Source organism: Gavia stellata, chromosome 13, assembly GCF_030936135.1.
Source record: "Gavia stellata isolate bGavSte3 chromosome 13, bGavSte3.hap2, whole genome shotgun sequence".
In the NCBI taxonomy this organism is placed as follows: Eukaryota; Metazoa; Chordata; class Aves; order Gaviiformes; family Gaviidae; genus Gavia; species Gavia stellata.
In genome coordinates, this window is record NC_082606.1 from 11541432 (window position 1) to 11561090 (window position 19659).

Sequence of the window (19659 nt, forward strand, 5' to 3'; positions counted from 1 at the left end):
TGAAATTGAAGAAAAGATGTAAAATTTGTGATTAAAATTCCCTTTTTAACAGTGTTTGAGTTTCTTGTGTTGCTGCAGACTTTTCTGTGCCCCTCACTGCCACATAAACTATACCACTGTAACTTGTTTATAACTATACTTAATTATAGGAAGGTATATTTCTTAAAAAAAAAAAAATTTCCCCACATTCATCTGTACAAATGAAGTCATAAAATGAAGGGTATACTTTTTTGCTGCTATTCTTAGAAAAATAAAATAGTTGGAGCAGAAATGCATGTATTCATCTTCATGCTTAGTGACTGAATTTGTTGTTAATTTTAATTCAGAGATTGCCCATTCACATTCAAATTTTGGAAAGCAGAGGTGAGAAATAGTAGGAACTTTTTGATTCTAATTTTGTTCTGGTATTTCAGAGTTCTAAATTTAACATTGAAACATAAATCCCTACTGTTGCTTTGTGTATCTAAATTCAAAATTGTGCTCTCAGAAAACACCTACCTGAATTTCTAAGCTCCCTGTGTATATTGGTAAAGGTCATGGAGCTCATCCAAATATTTAGAAGCAAAGTATCACTTAAACTCTGAACTGCATTGAGCTGTTGAATACCTATGTGACATCCAGTACAGTCAAAGGGATTAATGAATTTGGGAATGTCTGTGCCTGCAGAACTTTGTCTAGCAAATGTGCTGGAAAAATACCTCTGCTGCAGCTAAACTTCAGTGTGTGATACAGGGATGGTTGGGCCTGGGCTGCATCCTCTCTTCTCAGCACACTTGCTGGTTTCACTAAGGCCAAGATTCAGGCCTTGCATGCTAAGGAGAGAGATGCAGAGGGAAACAAAAAAGCATAATTAATACTTTGAACTAGTATACATACATCAAACTCATATACCAAGAATTCTATCTATACCTATAAAGAGTGCAAAACGTCACAGTCCAGAGCTATGGTTTTGTGTATGTGAACTTTTGATTTTTGTAGGGTGTGGGTTTCTTTTTTTTTTCAATTGGGTGGGGGTTTTTGTTGTTGTTGTGGTGTTGTTTTTTTAAAAATCGAATTATGGTACTAATAAAGTTGACTTTTTAGCTAATTAAAAAAAAAAAAGCTTGGCAATATACTTGGACAAATACACTTCATGCCAGATGTGACAGTATCTAGATAATGTACATCTCTTAAATCATGTTAAATTTCTGAATGGCATTGTTGAACCACTCAGATCAACCTCCTGGAGAAGGAGGGCCAGTAAATTCTGCCTCTTTTCTCAGTGACAGAATCAGGGTGTGTTTCTTGCAGCTGCTTTTGTTGGAGATGAAGAACAGAATTCTGTTAACCTTATGCTTTTCTAGGACAGCTGAAAATAAAATGCGAACAGCTAATCTTTTCTATCTCAGTACAGTCTGAGGTCAAGTTAAAGCTATCTCAGGCAGTATCCAGTCAATCTGCTGGAGGTTTAGTTAAACTATTTAAATATAAGGAAGAGTTCTGGAATGGACTGTTCCATGAAATAAAAGAAATTTATTTAACTTCCAAAGGGAAAACTAAACAATGACATTTACCCTTCTTTCTTTTCATAATTCCCAGCCTGCAATTTAAAATCACCTTTGGAGAAAGGTGCTTTTTATTCTAGTATATTTTACAATACAGCACAGACATCAAAATTTGGATTGGAGGAATAAGACAGTTTGTTAACATTTAAATACGCAGACATCCGTTCCAGTCTCTTAAGAACATGTTTTTTGTTTATAACAGAAAAATACATCTGACAACAGTAGCTAGTTATATTACAAGCAAACAATATTGAACTCTGCATAGTTTATACAATATACTGTGGTAATAATTTAATTACCAGTTTTATCCACTATTGACTAGCTGGCCACATAAAACCTGACATTCATCTGAAATGTGGCATTATACTTTCTATTGGTATTCTCTTAACAGCTTCAATTAATGAAATATTTTCTGGACATATTAATTTTAAAACTAAAAGCTGACTAGAATCATGGATGTCTTCACTATAAACATTTAGTACTTACAATACATTCCTAAAGTAAAGGCAGGTGTCAAATAGAAAACATAGCTTTCAGAAAGAAAGGAAAATAGTGTGCAAATTAAAAACAATCACATTTAAAAATGTGTTGATGTGCAAGTTACAGTATCAACTGTGTATTAATACTAACTGGGGAAAAAAAAAATCTCAGCATAAAATGATACATGTCTCACAGTACGTTCTTGATTGCACATGTTCCATGGCATTTGCATCCATTACACTTTCTTGCAAAAATCAAATACACTGAGTACCCTTAATTAAAACTAAACTATTTTACAATGAAAAGTTGTACACATGCTTCAATTAGTGGGGAAAAACTGGAATAAAAATAATCAGAATCACATCAGAAATGCTTACTGACTAGTAGAGCCACAGTGCTTGTTAAGTGACTGACAATTGTCAGAATCTTTACAATAAGCTTACTAATGCAACTTGTGGGTTACTGAGCAATAACCCCACCTATGACTGACTGTACTGGGTTTAATTCTTTGCTTTTACAATACAGTACATGCATTTCCAACCCAGTGATCTTTATGGACATACTCAAAATATACCTGTTGTGAAAGTTTTTTTTTTTTAATTTTTTCTCCCCCATAATACTTAATGCTGCAGTAATTGCTCTGAAAGGAAACAGAGTATTTCCTTTCCACAGTGCATATCACTGTGTTTTTAGCTACTTAAAGGGACATTGTATAAAAACAGGATTAGCTCACATAATGCTACAGAATGTCAAAAATGCCTGAAGGTACATTGAAAGCATTGGGAAGAACCCTCATTTTCAGCGTGCCATCTGCTCCACAGGAGAAGATACGATTGCCTTGCACAGTTTCAATCTGGGTGACACCAGCACCAATATTTCTGAAAATGGACTGCTTAGCATGTTCATTTTTAAATGAATGAATTAAATTATAGCCAGTCAGTCTCCACACCTGTATCAAAAGAATGACAAATGACAAAAGAAGATTAAAATTAGTATTTGGTTTTTTTCCCCCAATGTTTCAGATTCCTGGCTGTTCTAAACCCTATTCAGCAAAGATAAAGAGTATTTTTTGTTGTCTTATTTAGCAACAGCTACAACAAGTCCAAGAGTCTTGAGAGGCTCCTGATGAAGCGTAAGGCAAGACAGTGTAAGGCTCCCTTAATGTGGACCAGCTGGTTACTCGGCAAGGTGAAGCTGCCCTGCGTTACCTGATCAGTAGTGCCCCTCACAGCTTCCCCCCCATGAAAACTGCAGAAATGGACAGGCTGCATTTTAATCCAAGATGGCTATTGTCAGCTTTCCAGGAGCTGGAAGTGCTTTTCTGCTAAGGAATGCTGCAGGGAGTAAGCTGCATAATTAATAAGCATGCAGAGTGGTAGCACCGCTGTCTGTTGTGTCCTAAGTTGCAGAAGCCCTCATCAGGACCAGGCCACAAAGTGTGCGGAGGCAAAGAAAGCACATTAAACAGTATGCAATCCAGCTAAAAGGATAGAAACTGTATTCTCCTTCTTTGTACCATGTTCTTGTCTTTCCTTCTTTTAGTATTCAGGAAATAAGCCCATCAAAACAGGGACTGTATTTCTGTTTTGGGTTGTTTTTCTTGTTGTTTGTTTTTTACTACTATGACATCTCAGTAGCTGTCTGGGGCTACAGCATAGAGAACAAACCCAGAACTTTGTGTTACAGAAACTTTACACAATGTTGAAATTACTGAGCGCCCCCTGTACTACAAACAGATATATCCAAAGGCAAAACCAGAACATTTTTTGAGAGAGAAAAATAAAGCTAAGACTTCAGAATCATGCACTTTGCTTTATCCACTTAAAATTCAGTCACACAACTTAAAAAAAGACTTTAATCTTGTTCAGCGGAGAACAAAACCTACTTCCTTTAGAAGGATATTAGTATATTTAAGTTTACATTACAAATATAAGGTAAGCATCCTGTATATCAAATGTAGGTTTGGGGTTTTTGGGTTTGTTTTTGTTTTGTTACCGCATTCACCTGGCTATTTACAGCATACTGATCAATGTATGTCAATACACTACTTCAGCTAAATACCCTCCTATCAGCTCCTTTGATACCTTACCTTCATGTTACCTTCTGCTGACCCTGTAACAAAATAGTCCTCAGAAGGATCCAGTGCAAGGGCCTTAACAGCTGATTCATGTGCTTGGAAGTTGTAAAGGATCTGCCTCTGTCTGATGTCAAAGATGCAGATACATCCTTTCCTACCTCCAGAAATTAGCAGTTGATGTTTAGGTGCATACTGAAGTACTGTGGCACCGTGATCATGACAAGTGAAGGCTGAAGAAGAAGGATGTCAGAATTCAATAGATTTGAAATTGTAAGTAGCTTTCAATCTTAAAATGCATTTCTTCTATAAATTGTTGTCTGAATATTTTCTAACTTAACAGATAGATTCCTTCATATGGGTAATGTTGTATCAGCTGACAGATTTTTGCTCTCATAAGAGCTATATAGATCTAATGCACAAGAAAGCGTGATATGTAGTCTAATTTATTTTAGAATCACAGAATGATAGGGGTTGGAAGGGACCTCTGGAGATCATCTAGTCCAACCCCCCTGCCAGAGCAGGGCCACCTAGAGCAGATTGCACAGGAATGCGTCCAGGTAAGTTTTGAATATCTCCAGAGAAGGAGACTCCACAACCTCTCTGGGCAGCCTGTTCCAGTGCTCTACCACCCTCAAGGTAAAGTGGTTCCTCCTCATGGTTAGATGGAAATTCCTATGGCCAAGTTTGTGCCCGTTACCTCTCGTCCTGTCACTGGGCACCACTGAAAAAAGACTGGCCCCATCCTCCTGGCACCCACCCCTCAAGTATTTAGAAGCACTAGTAAGATCCCCCTTCAGTCTTCTCTTCTCCAGACTAAAAAGACCCAAGTCCCTCAGCCTTTCCTCACAAGAAAGACGTTCCAGTCCCCTAATCATCTGCGTAGCCCTTTGCCATACCCTCTCCAGCAGCTCCCTGTCCTTCTTGAACCGGGGAGCCCAGAACTGGACACAGTCCTCCAGATGCGGCCTCACCAGGGCAGAGTAGAGGGGGAGGATAAGCTCCCTCGCCCTGCTAGCCACACTCTTCTGGATGCACCCCAGGATGCCATTGGCCTTCTTGGCCACAAGGGCACGTTGCTGGCTCGTGGCCATCCTGTTGTCCCCCAGGACTCCCAGGTCCCTTTCCACAGAGCTGCTCTCCAGCAGCTCAGCCCCTCACCTGTACTGGTGCGTGGGGTTATTCCTCCCCAGGTGCAGTACCCTACACGTGCCTTTGTTGAATTTCATAAGGTTCCTCTCTGCCCAACTCTCCAGCCTGTCCAGGTCATGCGGAATGGCAGCGCAGCCTTCCGGTGTGTCCGCCACTCCTCCCAGTTTTGTGTCATCAGCAAACTTGCCGAGGGCACACTCTATCCCTTCATCCAGGTCACTGATGAATACATTGAACAGGGCTGGACCCAGTACTGACCCCTGGGGAATACCACTTGTTACAGACCTTCAACTAGACTCCGTGCCACTAATCATAACCCTGTGATACTGTGAATACAGGCACATACCTGAATTTATGAGATGAAATTCACTCTATTAAACTCAATTAAATTCCTGAGCTAAAAAAATAATGTAGCTGAACTAAAAATTTAAAGTATTAATTACCTTATACATATGTATTATTATATGCTAATTTCCTAACCCATTTTTCATAGGAGCCCTGACTCAATTTATTTAAAATGAGGCTGAACTTCTGTGCAATCTGCTAGTTTTAAAATATGAATCTCAGAATGCACCTATTGCTTATTCAAGTACTAGAGTTGTTTGCAGTTGTTTATAATGGTTGAATTTGCTCTTTTAAAAGCCCAAGATATTATATTTGGATTTGTATGTATCTTTCTTTCATGGCACAACATGAAAGAATTTTGCTTTAGTTCGTTACCTAAAGATGAAATTATTGAACTTTGTCAAATAGACACAAACATCTTTTTAAGAATCCAGTCCAAGTGCTGTAGACAGGAGTTGCTTCTACTATTACCTACAGTTGTCTCTTTGCCTGTGCTTCAACAGAGTACTGGATATATTAATTACGTGCCAGTTTAAGTTGAAAGGCTGCATACACATAAGAGTTCAATAATGCAGCCTTAATTAGTCAGCTGTTAATTTTTTTTTTTCAGAACTGTATTCAGATATTTTAGACTTTATTAATACTGTCACAAAACCAGCTTTGTACATGACTTTCTTTCTTCATACTTTTCTACATAGAGCAGATTAACATCATGCTAGAGACTATATAGTACCAGTTCTGGTGCATGCATTAGTGTGCAACACATTTAGACCAGTTCCCCAGCGCAAATGTTCCCCCTTGCCCGAAATGCATACACATGCTGTATTTCCTTAGTCAGTAAGAAGTAGAGGTTTCATTTTCACTGCAGTACTTACCGTGTATAAGACTGTTACCAGATGAAACCAAAGTGTCCCAGAGGCACACGTTTCTGAGGGGAAAAAAAAAAGTCATTATGGCCTGTTGCTAAGTGATTCATGGGGTGACATGACTCAGAAAGTGTTCACATTTGATGTCAAAGCCTAGAAGGTAGAACTGAACAAGGAACCCTTGACTCTCTGCAGTCATTGGAGAGCATATGCAAAGAGTTAAGAGCTTTAACTCTTTCTATGCTCTTTTTTGCTTCTTAGTGAAACTATACTTTCTACCTTTAAGATGTGTACTAATCCTAGGTTGTACCAAGAAATTATAGAAGTTGTTCTTTTCAGAGAAAAAGAATTATCTTGCCTTTGCTGAACATGTGTCTTCCCCCAGCAACAGCATCATGTCAAACTAGTTGCATTTGGAATACACCTTGAAAAAAACTGGTTTTAACTGTTGACTACTCCTCACAAAAACTATATTTGGGAAACAAGCGACTGAAGGAATGATATTCAAAGAAATGATCTGGCAAGTTCAAGCTGTAACAAAGCTTAGAACACCGAGCCATAAAATGTCAGCCACACATTAATGCACAAGAGCTAGCAAGTTAATGGAGATGAATAGGTAGCTCTAGTGAAACTCCTCGTTGTTTCTTTAAACACACCTGTTATCATTGGACTGTCCCGATGTAGCAACTAGACTCGAAGAGGTTATAAATGCAAAGTCACTTGTGGTTTTACTGTGGCACTGCCAACTCTATTAAAAACAAAACAAACAAAAAAGATGCAATCTTACCAGTTGTAGTCTGCATCAAAAGTTACTATCAGTCCAATGTTGCTGATAGCATAACACAAGCAGTCTTTTAAACAGTTTAAAAACTGACAGGCAATGCAGTTTGAAACCTCAGAGAATGGAGCAATGAATTAAAAATCCAGTACAAAATAAAAAGATACTAAAATAAGTGAACTATAACAAATCCACAATATAGTGTTTCACAATAGCCTGAATTTCAAATCAAGCACAGTCTTCATGTACTGTTAAGAAGCAGTGAAAAGAATTGAAGAGGGTATTTTTACTAAGTCTTGGGGTTGTAAAGTCATTACTGTCAGCTCCGATTTTTCAAGGCTAATCAAGAGTAATGCTGAAGTAGTATTTGTAATTACATTGCAGCTTATGGTCATTGTACAACTAGTTTTCCAAAGATGTATCATTGAAACGCTACAGATGTTTTGATGAAGCATGCCAATTAAAAAGCAGCAAAATCAAAAACAACTCAGTGAAACTCTTACGTTCTTGGCCTGTCTGAAGTCTCAAAGACTTAACTTTTCTCTATAAAAAGAAAAAAATAAAAATAAAAATTTCCGTTTACTTACCAGATAGGGCTTAGGATTTGAGGTGGTTTGGTTTACTTGCCAAATACTTAGAAATCCTTCACCATCAGCAACACCGCACTGCAAGGGATGAACTGCATTTATTAGCATAACATACTGGTTACTGGCTGCTTAATTCATGACAGTCAAGAGCTGACTTCAAGAAAAAACCCACCTAAACCACCAAACCATAGCCTGCACATTAAATATCAACAGCAGTGATCAGTGATTGTCAGGTACAAAAAAGTAGTTTAGAAGCCTAGTGAGTTCAGTGCTGATTGTTTAATGATTATTCAATGATTGATGCTCTCCTACGGACCTAACTCTCTTCTGGAAATGGAGGCTTTTTAATGTATGGAAGCTTATCTTTCAAATACTAATGTTAAATGCTAAAGCTTACAGAGGCATCATTACTCCATCACTCTACTTGAAAACGCTTAGTAAAGTAAGATGTATGACAGCATGCCATAAAAGCATGATAAGAACAATTATGGAAGGACTGTACTATATCATGAATGGTAAAATGACTGAGTTAATCAAAATGCATAACAATTAATACTGTATATTCTATACAGCATATTCTATAAGTATTTTACAAAATGTTTTTAAAAATACCTAGAATTATTTTTATATTTTCTCCTTTTAGTCAGGTTTCATGAGTTCTGCCTGAGTGCCCTTTATGTGAAGCAGTGGGGACAACTAGTACATCTTCTTACTTAAATTGATTCCCATGTGATCACAGAATCACTAAGGTTGGAAAAGACCTGTAAGATCATAGAGTCCAACCATCAACCCAACACCACCATGCCCATTAAACCATGTCCCACAATGCCTTGTCCACACATTCCTTGAACACCTCCAGTGAGGGTGACTCCACCACTTCCCTGGGCCGCTTATTCCAGTGCCTCACCCCTCTCTCAGTAAAGAAATTTTTCCTAATATCCAGCCTAAACCTCCCCTGGCACAACTTGAGGCCATTTCCTCTTGTCCTGTCACTAGTCACTTGGGAGAAGAGACCAACACCCACCTCTCTGCAACCCCCTTTCAGGTAATTGTAGAGAGCGATGAGGTCTCCCCTCAGCCTCCTCTTCTCCAGACTAAACAACCCCAGTTCCCTCAGCCGCTCCTCATAAGACTTGTGCTCCAGACTCCTCACCAGCTTTGTTGCCCTTCTCTGGACACGCTCCAGCACCTCAATGTCCTTCTTGTAGTGAGGGGCCCAAAACTGAACAAAGGATTCGAGGTGCGAATATGATGTTTAGATTGCAATATCTCAAAACACTAATTTTTAAGAAAATGTTTAAATGAGATTTTATGCTACCTGAAAATAGGTATGCTGGGACATAATTTATATTTTCAGCTATTTCTAAAAGTTGACCTTTGCTGTTTTATAGTTATCTTACATTTATACCCAAACTCCTTTAATTGACTTTTTATGGATTTTAACTATAATGAAGTTAAATAGTTTGTCAATAAAATGCAGACAAGACCTGCTAAAATAACAGAACGGGCAACATGAAAAACTGAAGAGATGGGTATTCCTCCAGATTTCTTTCTTTGTCCACTGTTTTCTGCATCTCACATATCTCACAGAGCCATTTCTGGCCAAAGTGTATGGGTCTCTTGTACTCTCTGCTCTCCTCTGTACTGGAGTATACTGACATTCTTCAACTAATGGGTTGTATTATATATATCTTCTAGGTAAAGCATTCTGTCAAAACTTTATCTTGGCCAGAATACAAAGTGTGAAGCACTTCTTGAAGACCCGCACCTAGATTGATACAAGTTTGCGTCTACAAAATAAGTAAGCTCAATTTTTTTTTTTAAATGTTTAGTTTAAAAAGATCACCACATGGGAACACAGATTTCAGAACAGGGAGAACAAAAAGTCTGAAAATGTGGCAAACGGGATGTGGGATAGCAGCGTGAAGCTGACAGAAGAGAAAGGAAAATAAGGATCAGCGTTTATTACCAAGCTTCCACATGCAGCCAAAGTGAATGATATGATACTGCTTATGCCATCATTCTAGTACATCCTAACAGTTTTGTGACACCAGTTTTAACTGTTTTTAGAGGTCACAGCACAACCAAATGTTTCCTTATGAATAAAAAAATAGGAAAAATCCTAAATGTTGTACTTACCTTATTGCCCTGGGAATTGAAATACATTCTTGTAACCCTGGCGTTCCCAGCCTGCTGGAAGCATACCAATTGCTGTGGCCTTGTCCATTCAAACATTCGAACACTACCATCTTGTGCTCCTGTAAGATCTACGATTAAAAGATAGGTGTTCATTAATACTACCATATTTTATAGGAAATTATCTACTCTGTACTAGTAAGTGTGATTCACTTACAATACTGATGGACTGGATGTGAAGCCATTCTCTTGACGTTATTCAGATTTCTTTTAATAAGCTTCATATAAAACAAATAAAAATTAAAATAATTTTGAAAAAAAAGACACAAACATACTCTTCTGTTTTGTTTATACTACTACATGGTGAGCGTCCCCCCGTTAAAAAAAGCCTGTTAAGCTAACATTATTTGCATCTAATTATGTTTGGTTGCAGTATAGTAATTAAAGCCTGTTTATGACAGCTAGACATGAAAGTTCAAATAGTATTAATATTATCCTCTATTATACAAAGAACTTAAGCACATGCTGATATGTACACTTTTGATATTGAAGTTTGGGATTGTTCTAGTTTTGGTTGGCTTTTTTTGTTTGTTTTGTTTTGTCCCCAGAATCCAGGTCCTACCTCAAAGTTCTCATAAGAAAGAAAAACCTGATTGTCCCATTATTTTCTATGTCACAATAATTCTATGCTACAATACACAAGAAAATGCTTAGTTTGGCCTTCTTTTTGGCCAGGTCTTTGTCACTGCAGACCTTTTATGTCAACATTGCATAACAGTATGATGACTAATTACACTAGGTCTCTACTAAATAATACACTAAAAAAAGTGACAGTCTCCTGAGCTGCATGCAACAAAAGTACTTACCACGCCAGCTCCAGTGCTAGTTTGACCACTGCCTAACCATGGCATAGATGAAGATGGTTGTATCTGATTCATTCCAAAAGACGGTGCAGTTGACTGAGTTAGTGTTGTGGTAGAACCACAGAAGTCAATATCATCAGAACTGTAAAAGAACAGCAGTGTTCTGCTTTAAAAAAAACAAAATGTTTCTTTGCTACCAATGCTCTTTCCTTATCTCATAGTCAACAGCCTCATGGCAGTGGGTAGAGAAAGTGATTATAATGAAACTATAAAGCAGTAATTCCTGGACTTACACTGTACAAACGCTTTCCATGTGCTCTAAAGCTATTGGTGTTTAACCTTGACAGATGATCCTAACTGTGGTAGACAGGCATTGGGAATATAAGCTCTCTTGAGAAGAATATTGTTGGAATATTCCTGATCTGTGTGTCTATACGTATATCTGTTCTGTGCAATGGAGTGTGGTACAGATGAGTGCTTGCTGCAGCTGATACATTCATGGTTCTCAGCACAATAGTGGAGGAGACAGTAATTCAGGCCATTGCATTATGCAACTAGCATCAGCTACTGCAACTAGCCTCAACACTGCAATGATACAACTGCAGTGTTTTTAAGGTAGCACTTCCTTTATTAGCTTATGCACCATGGGATTTTACTTCAGTGTGCAGTGCAGACGTGCCCAAAATACTTAAACACCTCGAAACCTTAGTTTCTCCATGTGTAAAACAAAGACAGAAGTTATTCTTTTGCCTTCCCTCACTCCTTTGTAAAGCAATCTGAAATCTACAGAAGAAGAGTAATAAACTTTTTTTGTATGATCCACTTGTGCTTACACAGGTATTATATATGCAGCCTCACAGTAAACCAATACTCTTAATATAACCACAAAGAAACAATCCTACCTTTTGGACTCTCTGTCATATTCTTCCCCGATCCATATAAATGACTGAGCAGCCAGTAGAGCTGAAATATCAAGTTCTTGAACATCATGTGTGGATGCCAAAACAATTTCATTGCTGTTTGCCTATGCAGCACAAATAGAAAATTTATACTAACTATAAAGATCTTTTTATTACACTTATTGTAGTATTTGAGGCTTACCTTATTAATGGCAAATGCCATTATCATATCTGATTCTTTGTGAATGATTTTTGCTTTTCCTCCAGGGTAGCCAAGATCTGCTTCAACCTACAAAACATTTATAAGAAATTTCAATTAGTGTGAAAATCCATTTTGTAGAGGTACATTCAGACTGCAAAAATCAATACAAAATTCATGCAAGAAAAGTTCAGTGGCCTCAGCGTTGTTTAGGAAGCTAAACTTTAGACTTCTCATACTCTTTGGTGTTCTAGAAGCCAAAAGTTACATTTGAGTGTAAGAAACACAAAGTTGTGTGTGCAACACTATTTACAAGGTGTTCACTCATCCCAATTATCAGGACATCCAAAGTTAATTCACTGATTAAAAGCCTGCCACACAGACTACACAGAACATATAGCTTCTGTTAGTCACAGTAGAGAAAGAAAAGCCAGTTCCACAGAACTTTTAAGAATGTGCTAGAGGTTTGGGAGAAGGGATACTACCTTGTTTTTGTGATCTTCTGCTACGCAGTTTTGTTTGACCTGCTCCACACGATCTTCTACAGACTACATAACATCACACAGTCACAAACACAAAACACATGCACAAACAAATATAAAAAAAGAATGAAACATTCCAAACTAGATTTTAAAGGCCACTCTGTCAGTAAATGATGACAAATGTATTTTTAACTTCTTATAAAAGGCACAGAAACTAGGACAGGAATCTAAACAAACTCACTTAAAATGTAATGCCTCCTAGATGAACACAAAATGTATGACATAGTAAATAAATGGAGGAGTAATACACACACAAACTCCATACTTACAGGAATTCTTAAAGATATTAAATAGTATACTTATTTCCCATGGTACTTTTGTGTTGGTTTAAATTTTCAGTTAGAACTCATTACAGTTGTAACTGGTACAATTTGTACAGCCCCATATTATATATTACTATATAATATTACTTTTATATGTATATATTACTCATGCATATATACATATACACAAAGTAATAGCTCATTTAAATTTCTTTTTCAGTAGGACACACAAAAAATATTATATGAATACTCAAATTTATTTACCTATTACCATTATCGCAAATGTTCTGTTTCTTTATTAGGACAGTATTCAAATACATAAAGGTAAGGTGAGATATGTCTTGTCTAAAAATACTCAGTTCAGTTGAAATTTCAGTAAACAACATGACAGTCATGTTGATTTTAAAAAAAATCCAAACACTGTTAAATGAAAGAAAGGAAATTGAAATGCCAACGAAAAAATGGAAAGAAAAATTAAAAGAAATACTGAAGAGACTGAGGAACAGTTATAATTGAGCTTTCTTTTTAAAAAAAAAGTTACATTCTTTGTTTACCTCACTTTGCTTTCTTTTCTTTGTGAATATATATCTTATGAAAGTCTCCTGAAGAAGTTCTTGCTTCACAAGAAAGTGCCAGAGCCTTTTTGCTGGAAGAGCTGAATAATCCTTTGATCTGGACAAAACAGAAGAAGAAAAGAAAAAAGTAAAAAAAAGGAAAAGCTTCAATGTAATTAAAGGTGGACAAAAAACATAAATCTAAAGAAAGACTCTGAATGACTTTAGATGAAATTCCAATTTGAAGAAAAAAAAAAAACATTGAAAGTTGAAGCTCTAATTTGTTCAAGGCAAATATCAAGAGATACTTTTTTCTTGCATTTTTTAAAAATCTGTGTTATGTTACTAACTTCCACGAACTACAGTTTAATCTGCTGACTTGCATTTATGTATATATTTGCACTCTACTAAAACTGCTTTTATGTTGGAATTATGCTGGCCCTACAGAATTTCCTTATGTATTTCTTTCGGTATTCAAAAGCATTCACAAATATTTAGCTCATATATGAGCTAGATAAAATTCATTGCCTCAGATTTGAGGACAAATATTTCTAAAGAAGCAGTGCATGTTTGTAAGAATACTTTAATATAAAATGCTATAGCAGTATCAACCATGCAAATCCAAAGACACATATAGAGAGCAAACCTAAAGTTGTATTTTAGTATATTGAGAAAAGCATGCTATTTTTGAGTTGAAAACATGGTTCACTATCTGCATTTAAAGATACCTGCAAGCATGATATTGGTCTAAACACAGGAGGATTGGCTTAACAGGGACCGTACTACAACTTTCTTTCTCTCCTCTTCCTGACATCTGCATGTATTATATAACTCTTTTGTTGCTGAATTAGGGTTGGAGACAGCTGCTACTGGAGGAATAGTAAAAGAGGTTGAATAGGGTCTTCCCAGCAGCAGCTGTTGCCCTTGATTTGTAGTCTTTCCAAGCTCCACTCTTGCCTTCTGGTTTTTCATTCTTGCTGCAGTTGTGAAACGTGCAGCAGAATAAGTAAAGGCTGCTGCAGGAGACAGCTGCATAAGAAGGAACAAAGGGACATGGGAAAGTGGTTTCTGTAAAGCATTGGCTAGAACTAAGATGTAGTCAACCTTCATTTGGCTGTTTAATTTCAGGTGGAAATACTCTTTAGTATTTCTATGATCAAAGAATGGGGTTTTGCTAGGAAAAAACTACTTACTTGAATGGTGTGTTTTCAGGTTCAATCATTGCTTTATTGCGGAGAATAGCTGGTCCTGTACCTACACCAAGGTCACTAGGATAAGTATTGATGTAGTTTGGTGGTGGGCCTTCAAACTGGTCCATTCTATCTTGAAGAATCTGCTCCCAGTGTTCCAAATTTTTTATTACAGCAATGCCCAATGGTGATGTTACAGGCAGATCTAAACAGAAATATTAATAAAGTAAGGCTTAGAGAAAAAAAAAAATCATTTAAGTTACAGTGTGTATAAAACCCCAGAATAATACAACTATTGAAGAAAAAAAAAAATCTTGAAAGGTAATGTACTTGTTGGCAATTGTAAAAAATAATGTATTAAATTATTTAAAGTTTAAAGATGAAAATTAAAAGCAAAGTCTGACAGACAGCCACTTACACAGAAAACTGAAATGTAGAGCAGAATTTAACATACCAGTGAATTCCAGACCAGCAATGGGAAAGAAGTTCTTAACATTGTGCAGAACTAATTTTACCATTGTCAGATGCAGAAGAGCCCAGCTGTATAAAACCAATAGATTTAGTTGTATTAAAACAACATTAACACAGTTACGTGCAGAATATTTTTCTCCTTCTACCAATTACACGGATTAGAAAAACAGTGTAGATGGTTCGCTAAGGTTTACCAGACACCTAGCAAAAGCTACTTATATATCAATTATGCAACATAAGGGTGCCTCTGAGGGCACCTCGCTATAACAAATAGTATCTCCTTCTCTCTTTTACAAATCCCAGATTATTGTACTTTTCCCCCAGATAAAAAAGTGTGAATGCATGAGCCTCTGCAATACTGAGAATTAAGTACAAGCCCCCGAAACACCTCCTGAAATTCTCCAGGAAATCACGATGAATACAGACAAGACATTACTGGAGTTTGGCCTTCATGGTAGAAGCTTTCGCACACACTGAAAGAGTCTCACAGATATTAAAGATACAAATCCTATACAGTATAGCTGTAAGACCACATAAAAGCGCCATAATTTTTCTCCATTATTATAACACTGAGGTCATCCACTTTATTTCATCTTATTTTGCAATATTTTGTCTTTTAAGTGTTCTATTTAATCTGTCCCTCATTCAAAAACTAAAGATCATGCTTGAATCAGTAGTTTAAAACATCATTCTAGAGCTTGTATTGTGGCACCTCATGTTCGTTGTGTCTTAAAAATGAAGATGGGGGGTTTTCATTTGTTTTTTCCCCCCTCCCCAAAAAATGCAAACCACACAGCTTTGACTTCCTAATCCCATTTTTTTTAGACAAGTAAATGGGGAAATGTTACTGTGATGAGAATTTATCACTTCTCTGATCCCATTGCCACAGGTAACTCCATCCACAGTACTAAAATTATTTGACTTAAACTGGACGGTGCAGAGGACCTTTATTTTAACTTGGAAGCAAAGGCAAGCACATGACATAATTATTCTAAAATAGTGGCAATTTCTGCTAACCTGTAAGAATTGGCATCTTTGTGTTCCTGGATCTGTACATCAGAGAGGAAAGCATCATCCTCTTCCTCATCGCTGTGAATGCTTTCATCAGAATCATATATAACACCGCTGTCTGATAAAGGAAGAAATGGCTGCAACGCAAAATAAAAGTCTGCTATAAAAGCAATTTTCTGATCTCTTAATAGTCAACTCTTACTTTAATTACCACTGTCATAGAGTTTAAATGACAACAACTTCACCTATAATTGAGGCCAATTGGATGAAGTTCAACAAGGCCAAGTGCCGGGTTCTACACTTTGGCCACAACAACCCCAGACAACGCTACAGGCCTGGGGACCAGTGGCTGGAAAGCTCCCCAGCAGAAAAGGACCTGGGGGTGTTGATTGACAGCTGGCTGAAAATGAGCCAGCAGTGTGCCCAGGTGGCCAAGAAGGCCAATGGCATCCTGGTCTGTATCAGAAATAGTGTGGCCAGCAGGAGCAGGGAGGTGATCATGCCTCTGTACTCGGCACTGGTGAGGCCGCACCTCGAATCCTGTGTTCAGTTTTGGGCCCCTCACTACAAGAAGGACATTGAGGTGCTGGAGTGTGTCCAGAGAAGGGCGACGAAGCTGGTGAGGGGTCTGGAGCACAAGTCTTATGAGGAGCGGCTGAGGGAGCTGGGGTTGTTCAGTCTGGAAAAGAGGAGGCTGAGGGGAGACCTCATTGCTCTCTACAACTACCTGAAAGGAGGTTGCAGAGAGGTGGGTGTTGGTCTCTTCTCCCAAGTGACTAGTGACATGACAAGAGGAAATGGCCTCAAGTTGTGCCAGGGGAGGTTTAGACTCGAGATTAGGAAAAATTTCTTTACTGAGAGAGTGGTGAGACACTGGAACAGGCTGCCCAGGGAAGTGGTGGAGTCACCATCACTGGAGGTGTTCAAGGAGCGTGTGGATGTGGCATTGTGGGACGTGGCTTGATGGGGATGGTGCTGTGTGTTGTGGGTGGTGTGTGTTTTTTTTTTTTTTTGTGTGTGTGTGTGGTGGTTTGTGTGTGTTGTGTTTTGTTGTTTTATTTTTTTTTGTAATGGTTGGACTTGATGATTTTACAGGTCTTTTCCAACCTTAGTGATTCTGTGATTCTGAGTGTCCCTAAAACATGAACAAGTGGCAAGGGGAAAATTTTTAATCTCTATTATTGGCAAAAGATGTATTTTGAAAGTTAAGTAATACATTTGTAGGCTCTTCATCTTTTATTATGAGGATAATATTCTGCAGCTTTCTATGAAAAGCATTCAAAATTTTCACATTATTTTTGTCCTTTAAAACTTAACAGAGAAGAAATATGCTTTTATGAACTGTAACGTACACTTGCCATTTTAAATTACCTTTGCCATAAAATAGTCCCACATGCTGAGTTCTGGAGGGATAAACTTTTCTTTGTAAGAGGGTCTTTCCGCAGGTACAGGTGGTGGTACAGTGCTATCTTTTACGGGTCTTCCTGGCACTAGCATTCTCATATTAAAACGACGGCGATGTTTATCCATTTCTTCTGATGGAAGAGGTGGTGCTAAATTCAGGTAATTTGAAAAGCTGATATTAATATTGCCTCTTTAGAAATGGCTGTATTTTATAACTGAAGCAACTAAAACCATTGTTATTGGTACTAATTTCTACTGATTCAAAAATTAAAGCCAGCCTAAATAAAGTAAGTGTAATCATACAAAAAGTTCACTTAAGATAAATTCAATAACTAGCATTTATATATTGGATATATCATGAGAAATACATTTTATTATCTGGATTAAGTTCTTGGGAGATATAGCTTTTAAGTAAAAAGCTTTTAGCTGAAAAATCTCTCAAGAAAGAAATTAAGAAATTTTGTTGAGAAATAAAAGTAATACGTAAAATTTCACTAAACTGTAAACTGCATAAGTAGTAGTAGTTATTCAAAATATAAGCTAAGGAACTCTTAAGATAGCAAAGAAAATTTGCTAAAAAGAGGCAGGCTTTTTGACAACTGAAGTCTGTTTTTAAGCGTATGATTTAGAATGTCTCAATAGTTATCAAACTATTAATGTGGAATTTGTTTTTCAAAGTGTTATTGGCCAGGAAACATTGAAGATCACACTTACTTTATTACAAAGGAGCTAGATATTTAAAAACTTTTTGTTTTAAAAAGCCACTACTAACATTCATCTACACTGCAAGTTTTTACAAACCTTCATTACCATCCTCTGAACCATCAGAAGCTGTAGCAGCTTGTAGGTTAAAGGAAAACAAAATACATCTCAAATGAAGACATGACTTTATAAAAAGTTATTCATATTAACATCTTGTGAAAATAACTGCCCTAAATGAGCTTAAGTTATTCCATGAATGACAAATATCTGTTGTGCATACTTATAATGGTGCATTGCCTTATTACTGTTTTGTTTTATATTTCAGATACGGAACATCTAGTTTTTGCATAAGTTTCAAGCTTATCGTTGTTTTGAAAGTCTATGTGACGTGATTTTCAGTATTGTTGCAGTGTGAAGTCTATGACAAATGGTTGTATTTGCCTTTGTCTCCAGAGCCTGAATTCAACCTCCACTTTTGCTTTTCCTCATGTAGTATATTAAGACACGCTCATTTGTCTTTGCAAAATTCCTGGTTTTAGTTGGAGCTTACATATGCATGAACTACTTTTCTGACAGGCAAAGTTGATACTTCTTCTCTGTGGTCTTGTGCAAGGTGAAATCATATCTTGCAATAGAAATTGGTTTCAGAAATACTGTTTTCAGTTTACTGCAGTTATTAAACAATAACACTCATCTCCCACATACAGAAAAGCATAGGTATTAACACTAATTTATACCATCTGTTTTTTCACTGAAAAATAATGATTGAAAGTCCTGAAAAGTGTTATAAGCAAGCAGCTAATAGTAATATTAGCAATATAATAACTGTACAGTTTTTATGGCAAATTCAAAATGTGCTGGGTGCCATTACAAAGGACAACTGCAGACTAATTTTTTTTCTGCTTTTTAATTAATATAACAGTTTTCTTGCCAGTAGATACTTAAATTCTGCTTGCTTGGTTTTTGTCTTTAAAAGGAAGGAAATCTCTCCTACTATGTTACTAAAAGGTATAAAATTCAAATCATTAGTATGACCTTTAGAGAACAAAGTACCTGGAATATTTTCTGACTGCCTTCGAGGTTTTACAAGAAGTTTCACTCCTCCACCAAAAACAGCAGCCCACATTCGACTGTTCAAAGGATGGGCTGCTAGTCGAAATAATTCATTACATGAATTGGTTGCAAGGGCGTGTATAAGGAGACTCAGGTAGACAGCTACAACAGCTTCACAAAGTAAGATGTTTAACTTTGGTTGATCTTCATCCTGAGCTGAACTTAACAGATTTATAAGTGAACTTACACCTGCAAAGAGAAAAGAGGAAAAGTTAAATGAGTGCGAGTACAAATGGAAAAAAAGGAAATGTTTCACCTCTATAATTTATGTTAAACATATACATAGCCACATGTTACTTCTATTCAGATGAAACATACTATTAATATTTTTCTTAAAATCATAAAGGTCAAAATTAAAAAAAGCCTTCTTGGGTCTGGGACTTCTGCATTGTACTTCTCTGCAAATATTATGGGCAGTTCAGCTTGCCTATGAAATTTCTGCACTGTTTCCACAGTTGGCCTCAAAATACTAAATTTATGCTCGTA

At 37.0% G+C, this 19659-nt stretch overlaps 1 protein-coding gene across 7 annotated transcripts in view; it reads right to left on the bottom strand.

Moving 5' to 3' along the window:
* Positions 1-1492: 1492 nt before the first annotated feature.
* The window catches only part of DMXL2 (Dmx like 2), a 57870-nt gene continuing 39703 nt past the window's right edge, over positions 1493-19659 (bottom strand). For 4 of the 7 annotated variants that reach the window (XM_059824042.1, XM_059824041.1, XM_059824039.1 and 1 more), the window contains 16 exons: positions 19114-19362; positions 17326-17507; positions 15961-16091; positions 14927-15012; positions 14476-14677; positions 13283-13400; positions 11927-12013; positions 11728-11849; positions 10829-10967; positions 10180-10240; positions 9966-10093; positions 7827-7904; positions 7118-7209; positions 6471-6523; positions 4114-4331; positions 1493-2973 (listed from right to left, as the gene is read on the bottom strand). In XM_059824042.1, the coding sequence (XP_059680025.1) occupies positions 2764-2973; positions 4114-4331; positions 6471-6523; positions 7118-7209; positions 7827-7904; positions 9966-10093; positions 10180-10240; positions 10829-10967; positions 11728-11849; positions 11927-12013; positions 13283-13400; positions 14476-14677; positions 14927-15012; positions 15961-16091; positions 17326-17507; positions 19114-19362 (2156 nt within the window). In that variant the 3' untranslated portion in view covers positions 1493-2763. Of the gene's footprint in view, positions 2974-4113; positions 4332-6470; positions 6524-7117; positions 7210-7826; positions 7905-9965; positions 10094-10179; positions 10241-10828; positions 10968-11727; positions 11850-11926; positions 12014-12408; positions 12472-13282; positions 13401-14475; positions 14678-14926; positions 15013-15960; positions 16092-17325; positions 17508-19113; positions 19363-19659 lie in introns of all 7 variants that reach the window. The other 3 variants (XM_059824037.1, XM_059824036.1, XM_059824040.1) reach the window with 2 other exon arrangements.